This window comes from Perna viridis, chromosome 5, assembly GCF_037379345.1.
Source record: "Perna viridis isolate PV_CMFRI_1.1 ecotype Kerala chromosome 5, ASM3737934v1, whole genome shotgun sequence".
In the NCBI taxonomy this organism is placed as follows: Eukaryota; Metazoa; Mollusca; class Bivalvia; order Mytilida; family Mytilidae; genus Perna; species Perna viridis.
The window spans coordinates 28,019,323-28,038,575 of record NC_142449.1 but is presented as its reverse complement, the minus strand read 5'-3'; the positions used below and the strand labels follow the sequence as shown (position 1 = coordinate 28,038,575).

The 19,253-nt window shown below is 33.7% G+C and overlaps 2 protein-coding genes across 2 annotated transcripts; both read left to right on the top strand.

Moving 5' to 3' along the window:
- LOC148616939 (gamma-glutamylaminecyclotransferase-like) lies at positions 1–2,519 on the top strand. Its single transcript, XM_088581617.1, has 2 exons — positions 1–224; positions 2,116–2,519. Exons 1-2 carry the CDS (start codon positions 15–17, stop codon positions 2,395–2,397), a joined length of 492 nt encoding a protein of 163 aa, XP_088437743.1. The 5' UTR covers positions 1–14; the 3' UTR covers positions 2,398–2,519.
- An 8,984-nt stretch (positions 2,520–11,503) lies between these two features.
- LOC148616938 (GTP-binding protein Rit2-like) lies at positions 11,504–14,655 on the top strand. Its single transcript, XM_088584119.1, has 4 exons — positions 11,504–12,128; positions 12,415–12,497; positions 13,516–13,699; positions 14,012–14,655. The coding sequence occupies exons 1-4, from the start codon at positions 11,621–11,623 to the stop codon at positions 14,257–14,259; spliced, it is 1,023 nt and encodes a 340-aa protein (XP_088440245.1). The 5' UTR covers positions 11,504–11,620; the 3' UTR covers positions 14,260–14,655.
- The last annotated feature ends 4,598 nt before the right edge of the window (positions 14,656–19,253 follow it).

Genomic DNA, 19,253 nt, shown 5'->3' with positions numbered 1-19,253 from the left:
AACTGTTCAGATAAATGAACACCTTTATACACGTTGAAATGACCCACAAAGTGTTTGTGTTTGGCACTCTAAAACATGGCCAACCCAATCATTACTTAATGCAGGATACGGCCAACGGCAAAGCGGTGTTGATTGGTAGAGGAGTAACGCGGGAGAGCTTCCCTGTTGTAATTGCAAGCAGGTGTAACATTCCTTTCATGTTACCTGTAACTGGAAAGGGGAAGGTATGTTAGTGGCTGAAAAATAAGTCTAGATTGAGTAAGTTTACCACGGAAAAATGGGTACTTGTAGTTGTCCGAACCGGGAATTTTTGGAGGAAAAGAGCGGTAAGGGTGAGTCGTTTTAATCAATTCTGCGCTGTGCAAGGAAACAGAAAGGTAAGGTAAAAACGGAAAGATGAATAGTTTTTAAAATCATTACCATGAGATTCAAGATTCAGGTATGTTATTGCCGAAAAGAACAAGCGATATTCTTATGTGTAGGTTTAAAAGGAAAGTCCCGATAGGTTGGAAGCGGGTAAGCCATTGCTATTGCCTCTATCAGGAGAAGGAAAATGTTCATAAGTGACGAAAAGATTAGCTGATGATGTTATTTATATCGAGAAAGGTGTATTGTACGATAATGGCGAAATAGGAGGTTTTTACATAATAATCTATTGAAGATCTGGAGATTTGGGATTTCTTCCACGATGGTGAGGAATTTCGTATTTTGACAGGTGTAGCGCAGGCAACCGAGTGAAATTTCGAAGAATTGTTCACACGAGTGGAAGTAATCCCTGATCTTCACCAGATGGCGTCTGTAATTACGTATTTCTTCCATTTTACGGCCAAAAGCTAAGAAACTGCAATAAAGATCAATTAAGAAACAAATCACGAAAACTCCATTTTATCATTGCTTTACAACGGGTTGGCCATTTATGTCGCATTATTTTAATAATTGGGTTAAATAATGACATAAATGGCCAACACGTGGTAGAACAATGATAAATTGGAGTTAACATGATTTATTTCGATTTTGTAAGGACTATTTTGTTCACATTTTTGAATAAACGCAGCTTTTGAGTAGAAGGAAATATTGGTTACGTGTTCATCACTTTTTTTAACTTGTAACAGGTCATATTGGAATGAGTTGTTTGCATAAATTATGTATCATATTACATGGGCACCGATAAACCATGTGCGATTAACAGTGATCACCCCTAAATTCAATTAAATGGTATTTAATTCTTTTTTCTTTTTTTTTGTATTATTTGAATATATTATCAAACATTGTCGGTCAAAGATGTGAATCTGCGTACAAAAACTTTAAATAAATTATTCATTAACCATCCAAGCTTTACTGGATCACTTTTACTTTGCGTATTGCGATTGGTTTACTAACCCTTGACAAACACGGTCACGTGCAGCTGACTGACATAGCAAAACAACGAAAACCTAAGAAAGAACACACTATAATTTATGTTCCCACACCAGGTAACGGCAAAATACGTTAATATTTTGAAACGGACCAGTGGAATGGCTTTTATTGCATGTACCTATAACAAAAGGCTTACTTTGATGCCAAAAAGTCAAATTTTGGTCCCTCAGCAAATTTACTTAGTACACGTAATATTTCTGCCTGAAGGCCTGTCCGTTCGTCCGTCGAGTTTCAGGTTTTACTAATGATGAAGGAACTGCATGGTACCGTAGGATATGCTTTTTGTGCTGAATATCATGTCTGCATCTTATACGTAGTTATCACCAACTACTTTATGAAAATGAACAAATAAAACTACATAAGAATTACAACAAAAAGAAGAACAAACACTGTTTCGTTTTTCAACAATATTTAGAAACAATTTTAAAGAACTTAATTCATACAATACGTTTTCCTTGTTGTTTGCTTTTATTCCTCTTCATTTGTTTTCAAACTATTTTTTACACATCTGGTTTTTGGGCCTTAACAATTCCTTCCCAGTTTCGTGTAAATGACATGATAAAGAGATTTTTCAAACGGTGTTGTCTGTTTGGTCGCTAAGGGTCAGTTTGCACTGCAACGTTGCCACTATTTTGGATTTTATGACATAGTTAAGTGAGTAATATTTTAGATTTGTATTGCAAATACATGTAATTGTAGAATGTAGTTGGAGAGATTTACGAAGTTGACGATCTAATGCTTGGAAGACTTGACCAACTCGAAAGACGACCATTTATCCTAGATAGACAAAGAATTCACATTGTGAACTCCAATGCCGTTGTTGAAGAGTGCTGGTGTTATCATTTGGTCAATCATCGAAAAGAATTGGAAAAGTTACCTCACATTGATGACTACGACACAAACGGACCACATGGAAAGCCTTACATACCGAACTCACTTGAAATATGTAATGACTTTACTGATGTCCAATGTGTAAATTGATAAACTATGTAAGTTTCTTCTATGCCTAAGAATAATTGGTTATTTTTTATTATTATTTTTTTTTCAGTCATTCGCAATACTTCATTTGCATTTGTTACTGCATAACTAAAATAAATAGCTGCACAAAATCACGTGAAAGTTTTTTTTCCAACATCAGAAATAAACCACCCTTACTGCAGTGTATGAAAATAATCCTTCAAATTGGAAGAAGTAATTTACATGCGAACGGAAGGACAAACGAAAGAGGGCCTCTCGGGCAACGATGTTGCAAGTATGAGAATTTATCCAAGAAAATTATGCTGACCAGTACCAACTTAATTGTTATACTGATTTTTTATTGGCTTATCAAAGAGAGATAATCCATGTAAATCTAGATTGTTGCTGTAGTACATGTATTCTTGTCTTTCAATGTTTCCATGTAAAATCACTATGTCATGTGTGAAAAAAAGCATGGTTACATATTTTAAATGTAATACGAAGCAGTCAATAGCCTTAAGCGCGAGCGAAACAGACAACTTCCATTTTAATTAAGGTAGACTTAAGTCATTTACCTCTATTGCTGACAGGGGCGTAGCTGCCTATACGCAAATACGCAGTTGCGTACTTCCGGAAAAAGTAACAAAAATAAAAACACACATTTTAAAGATGAAATAAAGGTTTCATGCAATGACTCACTGGGGGCCTTGAGCGACCAATCCCCCCAAGACCCCTCGCCGTAATTTTGCGTACAAATAAAACAGGCCTAGCTACGCCCCTGGCTGAGTTTTCATAATTGGGAGCAGACAAAGCAGTTACTTTGTCAGACGAACAGTTCAAGGTTCGACATTAAATGCAGTGTTTTGCTACTATCTTTTCAACCAGAGTAGCTCTTGAAAATGTCGATGTACAATCGGAACTACTCGGCCATTTCGAATATACTAACCAATTATAATTATTACTGGAGAATTTATTTTTGAAAATTTGCCGGAGTTGAAGTAATGCATGTACGCGTTCCAAAGTGGTTCCATCCACCAGGTTTAGGCTAAAAAAATAGTTCATTATCATTATAATTAAAGAAAATGACTTTACCAAAAAAATTCCGCGCAAAGTGATGAGCTAAGAAAAATAATAATGGTTAAATTTCTACCAGTATAACTATAATTTTAGAATCGGATTGGAAAAATTCGGAATATATTCTTCCGCTTTGTGCATTCGAGGTCATTAATTTAAACATTTTTTTATTTCAAATAATTACATCAATTAATATGAGGCAGGTGTAACCTGTAAGAGGACGAATTTTAATATATAGATCTATTTAAAAATCTTCTTCTTGACGCTTCCTGTCGCTAAATAGTGACTGGTAATATTAGTGTTCGTACTTCGGACCATCTGAAGTCATTTATAACATTACCCCCTACAGGAAAGTCTGTTACAGTTCATTATACAGCCTCAGTACATGTCATATATCACATCACTCCCTACAGAAAGGTCTTTTATGGTTCACTGTACAGCCTCAGTACAAGTCATTTGTCACATCACCCCCTACAGGGAGGTCTACTGCAGTTCATTATAAAGCCTCAGTACAAGTCATATACACCATCACCCCGTACAGAGAGGTCTACTACAGTTCATATTTAGCTCCAGTACAAGTGATAATCAGAATTTGAATATTTATTGAAGACCATGTAGTGAAGAAGATACGAAAATACCGAACTTTGTATGAGAAGCTCCGAAAGACGTGACTTCCTGTCAGATTGAAATTAGGCTCTTGGTGCTTCCACGATATGAATTTCGTATTAAATAACGTTATTAGGACTGGAGTCTTCGTCCTCTGTAATTAGTTCAACAGTAATACATCATAAGGATCCAGGAACAAGCCTATGCTTATGTTAATTCGTCTCCTATCATATAACAAATTTTAGCGCTTTGAATCAGCATGGCATTGCTCTAATACGTTTGTTTTACATATATTTATGCAAGTAGAATACAAAAAAAAATAATATGTGAAAAGGGGAGACATGTAGGTTGAAACAAAGGGAATATATAGTGAGAAATTCATCAGAAAAAACATAGAATACAATTGTTAAGCACCTACAAATTTTTTACTTTTTTGCACCTTTAACAATAGTTTAGTATTTTGTTCTGTTGTAATATAAAGTTAAGATTAAAAATAACAGGGCTTTACTCAATGAAAGAAATAAAATGAGCAAGCTCGTAAACTCCCACGCACCTTCACAAAATACACACAGATTTCCACCATGAGGCGACAAGATGCAATATGACCAAAGGAATTTTAACGAAGTTTGAAGACATCCAATTGAGTTTTTTTATATATATAAAACGAGAATGGGTATTGTAAATATATGTCAAACATACAACAAACCCACCGGACAGAAGACACCCATTGATTTTCAATGAACGACGGAAAAACGCTCATACCACAGGGCACAGATACAGCTAAAAAGTTGCCCCTATATACCCGAGTGAAATAAAAATAAACTAATCGTGAAAATGATACAAGACATACAGAAACCGAAATTCATGACTTAAGACAAAACAAATACGACGGGGTTAAAGTACTTTGACGTGGTCAAAACCCTGGCCACTGTGGAAAAATTATTACATGCGCAAAAAAATATCTACAAAAAGAACGCTCCTACAATCATTCTGCTGTTGGCCTTTACCGGTCTCCATTCTTTGTAAACACGACAAAAAAGTGGAAGCAAATATGTGAAATTCTTTCATTAATCGAGTTCCCATATGGTAAATTATTGTGAAAATTTATGCAATCCAAACTTTTATTGCTACTAATCATACACAAAACATTTATCTTTTTTATGCCCCGCGACAAACAGTCGATGGGCATATTAATTTACACCTGTCCGTTCGTTCGTCCGTCCGTCCGGATTACACATGATCATGGCTTGTCCGGCTATCTTATCGTACAGTTTTGAAATACATCTAAAATATTTTACAGGATATTTCTACACATGATGAAGGTGTGCAGGGCCAAAGGATTTTGATTTTTGTGAAATATTACAGAAATTTGTGACAGTTACACTTGGCCATTTACTCAGAAATATATGGATCATGGCTTGTCCGGCTATCTCCTCGTATAGTTTTTGGACTGCATCTTAAATATTTTACAGGATATTTCTACATATAATTCAGGTGTACAGGGTCAACGGATTTTGATTTTCATGCAAATTGTTGATAGTTACTTGTAAACTTAGTCATTTTCATCATAAATAGGATTATATGGCTAGTCCGTCTATCTCCTCCTGTAATTTTTTAACTACATCTAAAATATTTTTTGCAGGATGTCTCTACACATAATAATGGCGTGCAAGGTCATAAGATCTTGATTTTTTGTGGATTATGAGGGAACTGGGTGATAGTTGTAATTTTTCTCAGAAATATAACCCTAGCAACGAAGTCAGGGATTAGGTATGGGTGTACATGTATTAACATTTTCATGTGTCCATCAGTCCTCTTTTTCTCATCGCAAGTATTTTTGCAGTGCTTAGCCTAACATTCCAAATATTTACTGCATCAACCAACAGTACATAGCCTTTCTGAATCTGCAAACTATGTCTTCATACAAAAATAAACATGTTCTTTGGCAAATCTAGCGTGGGCATCATTAGTGTCTTACAGACACATTTGATTTACTAAAAAAAATCACAACTACCAAATGACGCCGGGGCTCCTATGACAAACAAGGCTTCTAGTTTTGGAAAAAAATGGGGGAAAATATTAACTGAGTGGACACTCCTACAACCATTCTGCAGTAGGTCCCTACCGGTCTCTATTCTTTACAATCATCATCAGATTAAATGAAATACAAGAAAATGTGTTAATTTTTTCTATGAAATTAGTAAGTTTTATAATATATATTAACCGTTTTTTTTCCTTTCCTTAATAGATTTCTTTAATCCGTCCAATCCAAACTGTTATTTCTAGCGTCAGGCATAGAATTGGAATTACATGTAGTTCAAACTTTTTATATAGAAAAGCTGACCGACGATCGGTCTTGATGGAGATTTTATAGTGCATTTACTGCAAAGAAATTGCAAAAATTCTAAAATCCTCTCAGGAGCAAGTACATATCATGCCGAAGATATAAAGGTTAATTTAAAGCATCTGGCATTTTGATTACAATAGTACTTCCATAATTGTAAACCTTGTTCCAATAATACGGTGTTTGCACTTTGTTTTTCAGACACGAACCGCCGTTATGAAGTGTATATTAATATCAGAAGAGATAAAAACTAACCAAAGTTAATCCTTCTCCCGTTGATATAGTTCTATTTTGATGATGATATAATGCGGTTCTACATTTATTATCAAGATAGCGAAATTCTGCACCAACTGAAGTCGTCAACTGTCATTACTAGTGCAAATAATTTCTCATTGGCAACTGATCATGTAATATACACTTAGAAGTCATTGTATTTTGTACCAAGTTACACCGAGTATTGAATGTAATTTATCAAACATTGACTTAAACGTTGGTGCATGTACCCGATCGTATGATTGTCTACATGTACGACGACCTGAATAACAGCAATAAATGTACCGCTTGACCGTTCACATTCAGGTCTTGACATACCGGTTATAGTAGAATTATCAGTTCATTGAGAAATCTGACTACTTCATCATTATTATTCATAATTATTCTATTAATTATGTAGATTTTCTTCACCATTAATTGTTATTTGATTTTCATATCACAACTCATACGTATACGTTATGCCAGAGCTTGTCGTAACCATGCAGACTGTTTGTTTTGCGCTGGACTTCTTACAATTAGGCTTTGCTACAAGATTCAAGTCATCAGTACAGAAGTTTAAGGGTCGTCATCATGAACTTGTAGATCGTTACGGTGTATTCATTTGCACATGAAAACTGATTTGTTCAAAGTGTCATAGTTTCCCTTTCCTATTTCGTGTACTATGGACTTAATATTATATGAGCGATTCGGCGGGTGTTTCTAGAAAAGCAGAGAATGCTTACCCTACCCTACGCTTATGTTCTTTGTTTTGTGTGTCTGGTCTTGGTCCCTGGATTACATTCTTTTGATTTCAGCTAGAATATTGGTTCTCTTGATTACTCGTTCAACATAAAAAATAAATTTTAAACTTTGTGAATGGCGGATTGATATTTGTTGTGACGGTTTTGGCAGGAGAAAGTCCGAGTCACAGTGAAATTAGCTGATGCATTTTCCATGTGAATCATTGAAATTCATTACGTGTTGGAACATACAAAAATATCACTGCCATCCATATAACAAACCTTTAAAACTACATGTAGCACTTGCTTTAACTTACTGTAAAGTTTTGGGGTAACTAACTGTCTTCCAATGTTTATGTAATTTAGAGTTTTTCACTGTACAATTTACATGTATATGCATATGCATTGAAAAATGAGCACTCTGAAAGCAGGTAATTATATTAACAATTTAAGTATTGTTCCACCTAAACACCAGGCAGGTGGTGATTCATCATATCTTCTGAGTCAGATAATCAATGAAAATGTATAAATACATATGTTAGGTCCTAAAAACAACTCATGCCCTTGAATCTGCTACTCATCATGAAATGTTTTTTGACTGGTTATAGTGTAGAAATTCTGGCGGGAAGTTTTCCTGCACTTTTTCTGTAGTAGAACATAACCATAATCTAGGTGTTTATATCTCCGGTGGGCAACTTTCATTTGCACTTTATTTTTTGACTGGTTGTTGTGTAAAAGTTCTGGCCGGAAATATTCCCGTACTTTTTCTGTAGTAGAACATAAAGAAATTTTAAGTTTAATATCTCCACTGGACTACTTTTATTAGCACTTATATTTCCTATATTCCTGTATACACGTAACACAATTATGAAAACATGTTACCGACATGCATACCTGCCCCGTGCAGGTCCGGGTGTTAAAAGAATAGGCCTGCAGCAGCGCTAAGCTTGTCGTATAAGGCGACTAAATAGTGCTCAGAAACCTAGCTGGGGGCTAGGCGCTCTGCCCACAGAGCAACTGGGATGTGTGCCCCAGGTGGTGGAATGGGGTACCCCTGGCGTGTTACATGCTGGGGTTGTCAGGCTGTAATACGGAAAACCTGACCGCAAACCATAGTGGTGCACCGTGTTGGGAAAGATGCCACGTTCCTCGCACGTTAAAGAACCCTGCTGTGGTATTCGACAGGAGTAGGAACCTTTGCGCTCCGCCACAGGAGGCTAAATTGCCCGACCTTACCCATCCCCCCTTTTTCCAGTGGTAATCAAAATTTGTCGACCCTATTATCCTTGTGACCCATCCTTTTTTTTCATTTTATGTTCATTTTATCATCCATTTCATGTTCATTGTCTGAATATAGCTGAAATATTGCTGCTCGGACGTTAAACCCAAAACAAACAAACAAACAAACAAACATGCATACCTGCCCTGGGATGTGAGGGTTTCCTGTCCTTTGGTGGCCTTGAGCTGACATTTTTCATCCCGGTGGGGTTGTTGTCTCTTTGTCATACTAACCATACCCATTTTCGTTACATTGTATATTCTATATACAATAACCTCACATAACTTTTAATATTCGTTTATACAACGGCAAAAAGAGTAGGAGACAATACTGAAAAAATACAACGTTTTGGTTTTATTATTATTACTGTATTTTTTTTTTTTAGTTTGTTTTTTTGTTTTTTGTTTTTTTTTATTTTTGCTTTTGCCTTTGCTTTTGTTTGACTATAGGGATGGGTGGTCCACATGATTAATATCAGTAAAACTTGTTAAAAGAATTAAAAATGTTGACCAAGTTAAAAACGGAAAACTTTGATCGTGCAAACGATCATATATTTACAGAGATCATCAAGTATTTCCAATTTTATCATACAGACATTGGTACGAAGGCAAATGGACAGTAAGTTGTTGTTGTGATTATGTTTACAATGTCCGTCACTCAATCTTATTATATAACAGCCAGACAAACAAATAAATTACTCAACTTTCCCGACAAGCTTGTTTACAGGTACATGTAATATGCACGAAAATGATTAGTTGCCTTGACCTTATTATAAGACAAGTGCAGTCAAAGCGGATGTTCCTATGCATTCATGACGACTAAATCAACATTCTGATTGACGAATAACGACGAAAACGTCATACAAATGAATATGACATTTGTTTGAAATACGTTTTAACATTGCTTTTTTCCGATGGTCAGTGTTCGTTACTGCCAATAACAGGGACTTGAGGTCATGAGTTAGATCCATCAATATATATGGGCAGAATTATAGTCACTCAATCTCATGTATATATAAAAATGTATGTATATTACAATCCATCATTCAATCGGGATGCTGGATGACTTGACTTTTTCTAAAACATGTATTCACTTACACCTGAAGCTTGAATGAAAGTATCATTTACCTCAATAAAAGGAAATAGACATCAAAAGGGGTGCTTCTATACATGTATATAGCATCATACATCACATATAATTGATAAAATAACAGAGGTGAATCATGTGGGTACGCGTCATGCACTTCTCTACACTTTTCCATGACCCTTCTACACTTCTCCATGACGCCTTCCCACTTCTCCCTGGTGCCCCTCTGAAAGAGAAGTCACTTCTCCCTGTTATTGTCAAGAAGCTTGATCCCAGTTTTAATGGCAAATATTGCACTAAAATGCGGTTATTTACATTTTGCTATCGGTGGCCATACACTAAACAGCATTTTAGAATCATTTTTGTCCATTAAATGGATCTAACTTTTGACCTTAAGTCCAAGTGTTACCAATTATTATTCTTATTCTTGAAATTCAGACATCATTACGATGGTTTTATTATAAAAACTTGCAAGTGTCTTAAAAAATCACAATGATGTATGCACGTAATAATTTATGAATTTAATATTGTTTTTTTTTACCTCTACGATTTCGCAATTAATGAGGAAACTTTAAGTACAGGACATAACATACGGACTAATTTGTTTACTATACACCATACAGATAACCCTGTTCTCCACAAACCTTTCATTAATAACAATATACACCATATCCCTATTTTTAAAGCAAGCTTAACAAAATTTTCATCCCCATAATATAATTTTTTTTCCAAATGATTTATAATTAGGGTTAAACTCACCATCTTAAATATTCTCCACCCCCCCCCCACCCCCCCACCGAAAAAAAATATGAAGAATCATACCTAAGTGACAAATTGTAGAATTCGCCATTTACTGTCTTTTTGGATTTAAGAATGTATTCACTCGTTGATCTTTAATTTTTTCCCGTCATTTTCACCAAAAAACTCTATATTTTTACGCTTTTATTTTTTTTTCAATACAACTCAGATCCCGGTAAACGTTGTTTGTACATGTACACATTATCCAATTTTAAAATGTAGTTAATCAAAGGCAGATCTGACGGGGAGATGGGGCGGTAATCTGGCTCCTTTACTTTGAAAAGTTAGGTTGATTTAATATATAATATGAAAACTCACTGAAGAGCACCACCCAACCCAATTAGGCCAGTTAGTGCCCCCCCCCCCATCAGTTTTCACAACGTCTGGATCTAAGACAAGTGATCATCGTGTGTTTTTACATTGTAATGTAGCAAATTTATTGAAAATAAGAATAAAAGTTGAAACAGTGAGTGATGATTTGCCAGTAGCTCCTGGATTAAAATTAATATTGCCTGTCATTCGCAAAGAATTTTTAGAATGACATGCGGATGCATAACCCGCATGATATACGCTTAAATAAGTGCTATAATTCTGTGGCATATTATGTTTATTTAGAATGACCCTTATTTGTAGTACATTTCGAAGTAAACCCACATTCAATAACATTTGCAGAATTGAAAGTTATAGATATAATTATTACAAATGTCAAACTAATAGGATAAAACATTTAACTACCTGCTAAGTTGCATTTAATTTCATAAGTTTATACTTAAGATATCATTGCAATTGTACTAATCCTTGGCAATGCGTTATGTCTACTAATTGGCGTTGATGCAACGTTATTAACCTGTGACGTCAAAGGTCACATCTAAGACAATTGAAATGATTCACTGTTGTTTTCCTGAGTGCAACTTATGCAGTATATAAAGGATCTAAGAACGGGAAGACGTCAGAGCATGAAAGAGCCACATCTAGATAACTGTTAGAAGAGTTTTGAATCTCAGAAGCTATTTCGGATCTTTAATCTGTTTTACGGAAGTAAATTGTACAGAATACTAACGTACTAAGATGATTGAGCAATACAGTGAATTATGTATCGAAGACGAATTTAAGGTTCAATCAGAACCGAATTCACGGACTTCATCAGTCAAATATAGAAGCAGACGACTTATGCGCGTGACAGAAATTCAAGAAGACACCAGGCGCCGGAACAGCCTTCCGCTTTCCACAGAAATTGCTGTTCATGGACCCAGAGGTGAACGGTTGGAAGAAAAAAGACAAAAAATCAAGAGAGTGAGGTCTTTCAAAATGACATCAAAGGGAATAAAAAATGACATTGAAGACGAACGAAGACTTAGTACGGCAAGTATACATTCAGCAATATCACAGAGAGACATTTTCCGCAAACGACATTCTAGTGAGGTATCAGAAGATAGTGCCATTTGTAGTGGCTGTTCATCCACATCTTCATCCGGGTACTATCGGATTTGCATTATGGGAGCCGATGCAGTTGGAAAAACGGCTTTGGCAAATCAATTTATGAAATCTGATTTGCTGTTATTTGATTCAGATTCTGGTAAGCATTTGATATATCGAATTACAGACATGGACGCGTGTTATAATTTATAATTAAGGTTTCGTTAGGTCTATATTTTGTTTTGTTGTACTTATGAGACCATGTTATTGCGGGTTTGATAATTATTTTTTACCATCAATTTTCATTTTTCAAGACACTATTTATAATGAAGTCAAACCATGTGTCTATGTTTAAAATTTCTTATGTCTGCTGGCAATAAGTTTAAATATTCATCTCAAATACTTGAAAGATGATCGTCATTACATTGTCTATTTAACTTTTACAGATGATCTGGATGAACAGACATTATCAGTGGTTGTCGATGGCGAAGAATCTACTTTAGAATTTGTTGATTTTTCCAAACATGATGTAAGTATTAAGTGCAATCACACCATTTAAAAATATTTAGATGAGTTCAGAATGTTTCTTAGAATGAATACATATAGTTTTATAAATCAAATTCATTTACTTTTCCAAAGTCCGTCAGTTTTTAGACAACAGATATTTGTCGGTTTGTAAAGTCACGGCCAATCTTCCCAAAACATAAACAAAAAATGAAAGGTAAAGGAATTTTGAGGTAAAACGGGGAAAATGCTGACGTACATTTGTATGATTGCATTGACGATACTGTCCGATAAAACAAAAGCACTAATTAATCGATATTGCTCATTACACACACAAACATAAATTAAGCATTGGGCGTGTAAAACGATAATTGTTATGACATGATGATTAATTCACGATGAGTCACAATGGAAATTAAAATAGTAACTAAATATCAACTCTCTTAGTAACGAAGTATTAGCAAATGAACCAACAATTACCATGACCTTATCTTTATTTATTTTCTTTCTTTCTTTTTTTTTTTTTCTTTTTTTTTTTTTTGTTTTGTTTTGGTTCTTTGATTATTTCTATTTTATTTTAACTGTCATAGAAATAAAAGTTTCATCAAGGACGAAATATGCCAACTACTTTACGTAAAGCACAAATTAAGACATTTAAAACATTCAACATGAAAAAAAAAACACATTTCGCATAGGAATGAAGTTTATAAACCTTGTTATACGATACAAATGTAATTATTCGGCACAGGCTCAAAGTTTTGTCCTGCATTTTGTCATAGTTTCATAGTTTAGTTAAATGAAATAATCATTTATTCAACAAAGAAATGGTTTCTTTTTTTTATGTAATGTAAGCGAGTTTTTGGCTTTTCACACCGTTTTATCTATAAATGTGTACATAAAATGATTTTAAACAAAACTTTAACAATTTTATAAATAAACATACATTTGTTTTTGAAAATGTTCAAACTGACAAACAACTTGATCAAATATGAACAAATATAATTTGCCCAATCAATTAAAATGATTTTTTTTTTAAATTTCAGTTTGAGATTGAGAGACTTTCTGTAGATGCCTATATTATGGTTTTCTCCGTCCATGAAAGGTCGTCTTTTGATGTGGCTAAGAAATATTTGATGGTGTTGAGAAATGAAATGTTTTCTGACAGAGCAATAGTCCTGGTTGCCAATAAAGTCGACTTAGTACGCAAAAGACAAATAACATCTGAAGGTGAGCTTGCTAAATACAGTTTTTCCATTTCTTCCTTGCTGTAACCTTTTATTATCTTAATTTCGCTAAAAGCAAATTATCAAACATATCTAAATGAAGCGAGGAACCATATTTAAATATTTTTATAGTTAATCCTTTATATTGGGATTTTAAATGTTATTTTGGGAAAACTATGAGCCATCTTTGGAGTAATTAAAAAAAACTTCTCTTGTTGGGTAGCAGCCTTATAACGGATGTAAATTAAAACAAACAAACCCATTGAACATAATTTTTAAGGATTCTTCAATATCGTTTTCATTGTTATGATTTCAGAAGCTAAAGATCTTGCCAAACAATTCGACTGTAAATATATTGAAACATCAGTAGCATTTAACCTCCAGATTGACGAGTTACTTGTTGGAGTGCTTAAACAAATAAAGACACAACTTAACCCCGAATCATCAGAAATCATCAAGACTTCATCGGAGGGGAGGAGATCAAAAGGACCCAAAGGGCTCTTAAGTAAATTATTTAAACGAAGATCCAAAATTTCTAGTGACGTTCTATTAATTGTTAAATGAACATGACAAAATGATGTTATTTTGGATATCAAGTCTTCCCTTAGTGGCCCAGCGTATCCAGGAAGTAAAATAGACTTAGACGCAAGACGTGGGCATCAAAACAATATCGTTCTTGTTTAGACTGTCTCATATGGTCATTGACGTCTTCGAATAAACCCGAAAGAAAAAACACCAGATATTTATGTGAATATAAAGGAGAATAAAATATTATATTTTATTGCTCCTTGTAAAATTGTTGCTACCCAGGACATATATATCATTATATGAGAAAAGAAAAATAGTTCGGAAGTAATAAAAAAAATCATTACTTCAAATCTTCATCAGATTGTTTTTTGTTTTGTTTTTTTGTTTTTGTTTTTTTTTATAGTTTTGTAGATAAAAAAGATAATATTAAAATCGTTTTTCATTCTTTTTTTATGACATTGAAAAGGCAATATGTCGAAAGTTGAATATTTTCATCAATACAGTATTTAGAGCCACAGTTTTAAAAATGATAAAGTACAACATCGAAAAAAAGTTGTCCAATGTTTTCATCATAGTACATACAAGAATACCACATAGAAGGCTGAAGCCTGTTTGAGTATCAGTCTTTAAAAAAATCAGACAGGAGGTGACTCATGCATACCAAAAATCCTACGAATACAGCTGTGTCTAATTCAGAATAATTTGCAGACTACTTTACCAATTTTGTTTGTCATTCGGTTTTTGCACTTTCAAGTTAAAAAAAATATATAGATATCGATCTAAAATTGTTCATGAAGTTTTAATTATTGTTGAATGAATTTTTGAAATCACATTTAGGTTGATGAAAAAGATGATTTTTGGAATTTATAACCTACATAATTGGTTGCCGAATTATATTCATATTAAAGCGCTCCACAGTTTAATAGATAATAGCGAGATTAACTGTGGCAATGTGTTTTCTGTTAAATGACTTATTTTTTAAATGTTATATACCAGTCATTAATATTCCAGGTTAATTGCAAAACCAAACATAGTTTTATTTGCATGTACATCTGAAGCGACAAGATAGACAAGTTTGTTTCGATGATTAAAGCGAGATAACTCTGGCAATTTATCAACCATGAATAACTGTTAATGCACTTCCTACTGAATACATATGAACCTATTTTTAATTAATTCCCTGTTCCATTGCTGTACCAATTAAAACACTTCAAACATACCGGCTATGGCAGCTTAACTTGAGGATTAATCTCAAGCCAAAACACATCAGATACCACTCTGTATTAAAATGATGACAATCTTTGGTAAAATAAAATTGCGCTACTGTAACCTATGGCACTTTTCCCTATTATAAACAAAATTGACACCAAGGCAAACTAATCAAAATTCGTCAATGTTATAATACCACAAATCATAGGGGGGTGGGGGCAGTTCAATACATTTTAAAACTAACGTGTAGCTGTTTAACTTTTATTTCAATTTTACATGGTCAACACTTCACTTCAGAGAACAGAAAAGACAGCGAGTCTAATTAACAATGTAGACACCAGAATATAATACAATTACATAACAAAAAATGAAAATCCTGATATGAAATATTATTAAATATATAATATTGATTTCCAACTCATGAGTACAATGTGAACTGGGAGCACGTCGTATAAATAATCATAAGAACCGCAGTAACTATCGAGTAACTTAATTCATTGACCTATGGCTCATGACACAATTATTTTTTTCATTTTTAAAATTCAGAAACTGATTACAAAGAATAGACACTGAAATACAATAGAATCTACTGGATTTTCAATGTGGATTATCTCCTACGAGCAGGCAGATTTGAATGAATAATTACACATTTCATAGTATAGACCCATAAAATAATTTAATTACAAAAATAAAAATATGTAGCCTTTTTTGGGGTATCTCGCATTTTTCAGATTTTGCATGATTCTTACAAAGACAACTACTTAATCTGAAAAGTTATTTTTTGTTAAATAAGTGGTTTTTTTTTTATTTAGCAAATAATACATATTATCTGAATAGTGTGATATACATAAATTATGACAATAAATGATTATTGTCTAATATACATGGGTATGCAAATCTGTATTCGTGTTAAAAACTATGCATTCATGTTTTTCTTCCGTCATCCAAATCTAGATCGATAACTCGTGAAAAGTGTCAACTCATATACAATTTCTGTAATTTTTATCTCTAGGACAACAATGGAAAGCAATCTAAACCCCGATACTCATGACAAAAATCTACATCCATAAGTAAACATACGTGCGTTTTTCTCTGAAATTTCAGACGTGGGTAAAAATAAATTTGATGAGCGTTCGTACGTCCTTTTCAAATCTGTGCATCAGTCGTCGATATCGTGGGGGTTGGTTTTATTTAATTGCATCACTTGTATAAGAAAGAACTGCAACATATATACACCCTCAGCCTGTCCAGGGAGGGAACATTGCCACCATTACATAAGATAACTAAATGTTCGTTTTGATTAATGATTATATATGACAAATTGCACATGATGAGCATGAATAAACGCCAGTTTAGAATACTTTATGCATCCATGTGTTAATAATAAATATTTTGAATGCAGACTAAAGCTGGCAAATGCTTCTTTTAAAACTCATTCATAGCATAATATTTTTACAATTTTCTTCATATGGATACATAATATATCCAAAATGTCTCATTAATTTTTTTTTGTTGTTTGTTTGTTTGTTTGTTTGGTTTTTTTTTTTTTTTTGGTCTTGAAAAGATACATTTGAATATGAAATGTGTGGCAAAAATTAAATAAAAAATTGTCTCGTGCCACACAGTGCCTGGTTTTTGCATGGACTCCCTTTTAGTGTCTCAAAGAATTTTGCCATTCGTTAACATGTTAATCAATATAGACAAATACTCAAATACATTTGTACAAGATAAATTTACATATGGTTCATATTTACACAAGTTAGTAAATACGTTCTCATGGACGAATAAGCAAACGTTTAGAATACACTTGATGTTGTGTTAAACAGTTAAAATTCAATTCGGTAAAAACTCAATATGAACTCAAAAGAAAAGATGATTCATTGAAAATGAGAATAAGACCCATTTTGTCTGCTACTTAAAATGGCTGGACTGTACATTGAACATTAATGTGGTTCGGACCAACCGCATTCTTGGTACAGATGAGATTCTCTAGAGAATTGATAATTATTTTCCTAAATTTACGAACTCTAAATATATACATTATTGGATTGGCTAAAGAAGACAGCCCTGAAATTATTAGAAACGATTTTCCTATGTTCGAAGATGGCCATCCGTAAACTGAACAATAAAGCATAAATGCTATAAGCGGTAGTCCAGTTAACGTGGTTGCAAGGGATACGAGGCTTATAGTGATTACAGTCCGTATATCCCGTGTTGATATGGTTCTAACGCCATTTTCTTCCATGTAATTCTTGTGTTTTACTAAGGTTATCATCAACAATAAAACATTAATAACGATTCCCAGTTGAAATATTGCTAGAGCTGTTGCATATATTGGAAAGCCGGTAGACATAACACGACGGACATTACATGTATTATCTCCAATGATGTTTTCTTTCACAGGCTGACTCACAACTACACATATCGCAATTAGCCAGGTTCCTGCAACCAGAATACAGGTCACAAATTTCCTGTTTGCTTTAACGGAAGCTAGCTTAAAGCAGATGCAACAAATCCTTTCGAACGAAATGCAAAATAAATGAATTAAAGACGCCAGCAGAGATGTTGTCATCAAATAGTGTCCAGCCAAACAAGTTGAATACTCTACATATGTTTTCAAAGATAAAGCAATGTTAAAGAATAATAAAATCCCAAACAACAAATCAGTAATACTCAAACTTAGGAGTATAACGACATCCTTTTCTCGTCTTCTTCTTTTTAAAAACAGTGTGACAATTATTGCTGCTGGGAGGTTAAATATTATTATTAAAGCAGGGATGCAATACAGCCCATTTAGAGCTGGTATTTGTCTGTTCCAATCTACGGTCTTGAATGCACTGTTTGTTATGTTTTCCATTTCCCACTGAACATCAATACATAATATGTCCTTCAAGTATTTTAATTACTGAATATTTGTTTACTTCAATACCGGTATGATATGAATTAAACAGTTAATAGAAGAACGCTACTTTATAAAGAAACAGATGAATATCAATTGAAATTCTGATATTGGGTGGCTTCATGCTATGCTATCCAACTGAATTGTCTATCTCATTAGCAGTTTCTATGTTGTATCCTTTAACAGAAATCTGATACTCTATGAAGAATGAAACGTCTAATTCTTCAATTTCTAGTTATTATAGACTTGACCAATAAATAGTACTATATTACAGACACGTGATTATTATAAACATTTTGTGTCGGCTTTAAAAAGTAAGGATGATCATTAACATACTCTACCACTTAATATTGAGACAGCGTGAAGTTGCTTATATAGAATAGTAGCGGGTTACAGACAGGTCATGTTTAGATACTGCCTTTTTGCCTTCAAAGATCATCTGCTCCAAACTGAAATCGATTTCAGTTTATTATTACGTAGTACGGATACATTTTCTCTGTCCACAATTTCCAAGTGACCTTTCAATTACTCATGGAAAATTCTACTCCCAATTAAATTCTTATGTATTTTTCTTTTTCTTATTTTTCTTTTCTTTTTTTTATAAATATTCTTTTTCTTTTCTAAATTAAAGTTTAGTATCTTTTTAAATTCTTGAACGTTCAAATGTTTGTTTTATAAAATAAATATTTTAAAGTAGATATCATCATTCTTCCTGAGCCAAACCCCGAACACTCGTCAAACAGCATTCCATTCCTTATCCACATTCTCAATTCACAACCTCTCTAAATAAGATGCTCGCATACCCCAACATGAAATGGAGCTTTGTATTAAGATGATGAAATCATTGATAAGATTTTAAACAAATATTTTGAAATTTGTTCAAACCAAACCCTGAAAATACCGAAAACCTCTCTCAGTCAGA

What these genes read in the sequence shown, in the direction of transcription:
- LOC148616938 (XM_088584119.1), top strand. Translation starts at nt 11,621, where the DNA reads ATGATTGAGCAATACAGTGAATTATGTATCGAAGACGAATTTAAGGTT. An exon ending in TTGATTTTTCCAAACATGAT is followed by an intron (nt 12,498 to 13,515) that starts GTAAGTATTAAG and finishes TTTAAATTTCAG; the next exon opens with TTTGAGATTGAGAGACTTTC. An exon ending in AAGACAAATAACATCTGAAG is followed by an intron (nt 13,700 to 14,011) that starts GTGAGCTTGCTA and finishes TTATGATTTCAG; the next exon opens with AAGCTAAAGATCTTGCCAAA.
- LOC148616939 (XM_088581617.1), top strand. Translation starts at nt 15, where the DNA reads ATGAACACCTTTATACACGTTGAAATGACCCACAAAGTGTTTGTGTTT. An exon ending in CTGTAACTGGAAAGGGGAAG is followed by an intron (nt 225 to 2,115) that starts GTATGTTAGTGG and finishes ATGTAATTGTAG; the next exon opens with AATGTAGTTGGAGAGATTTA.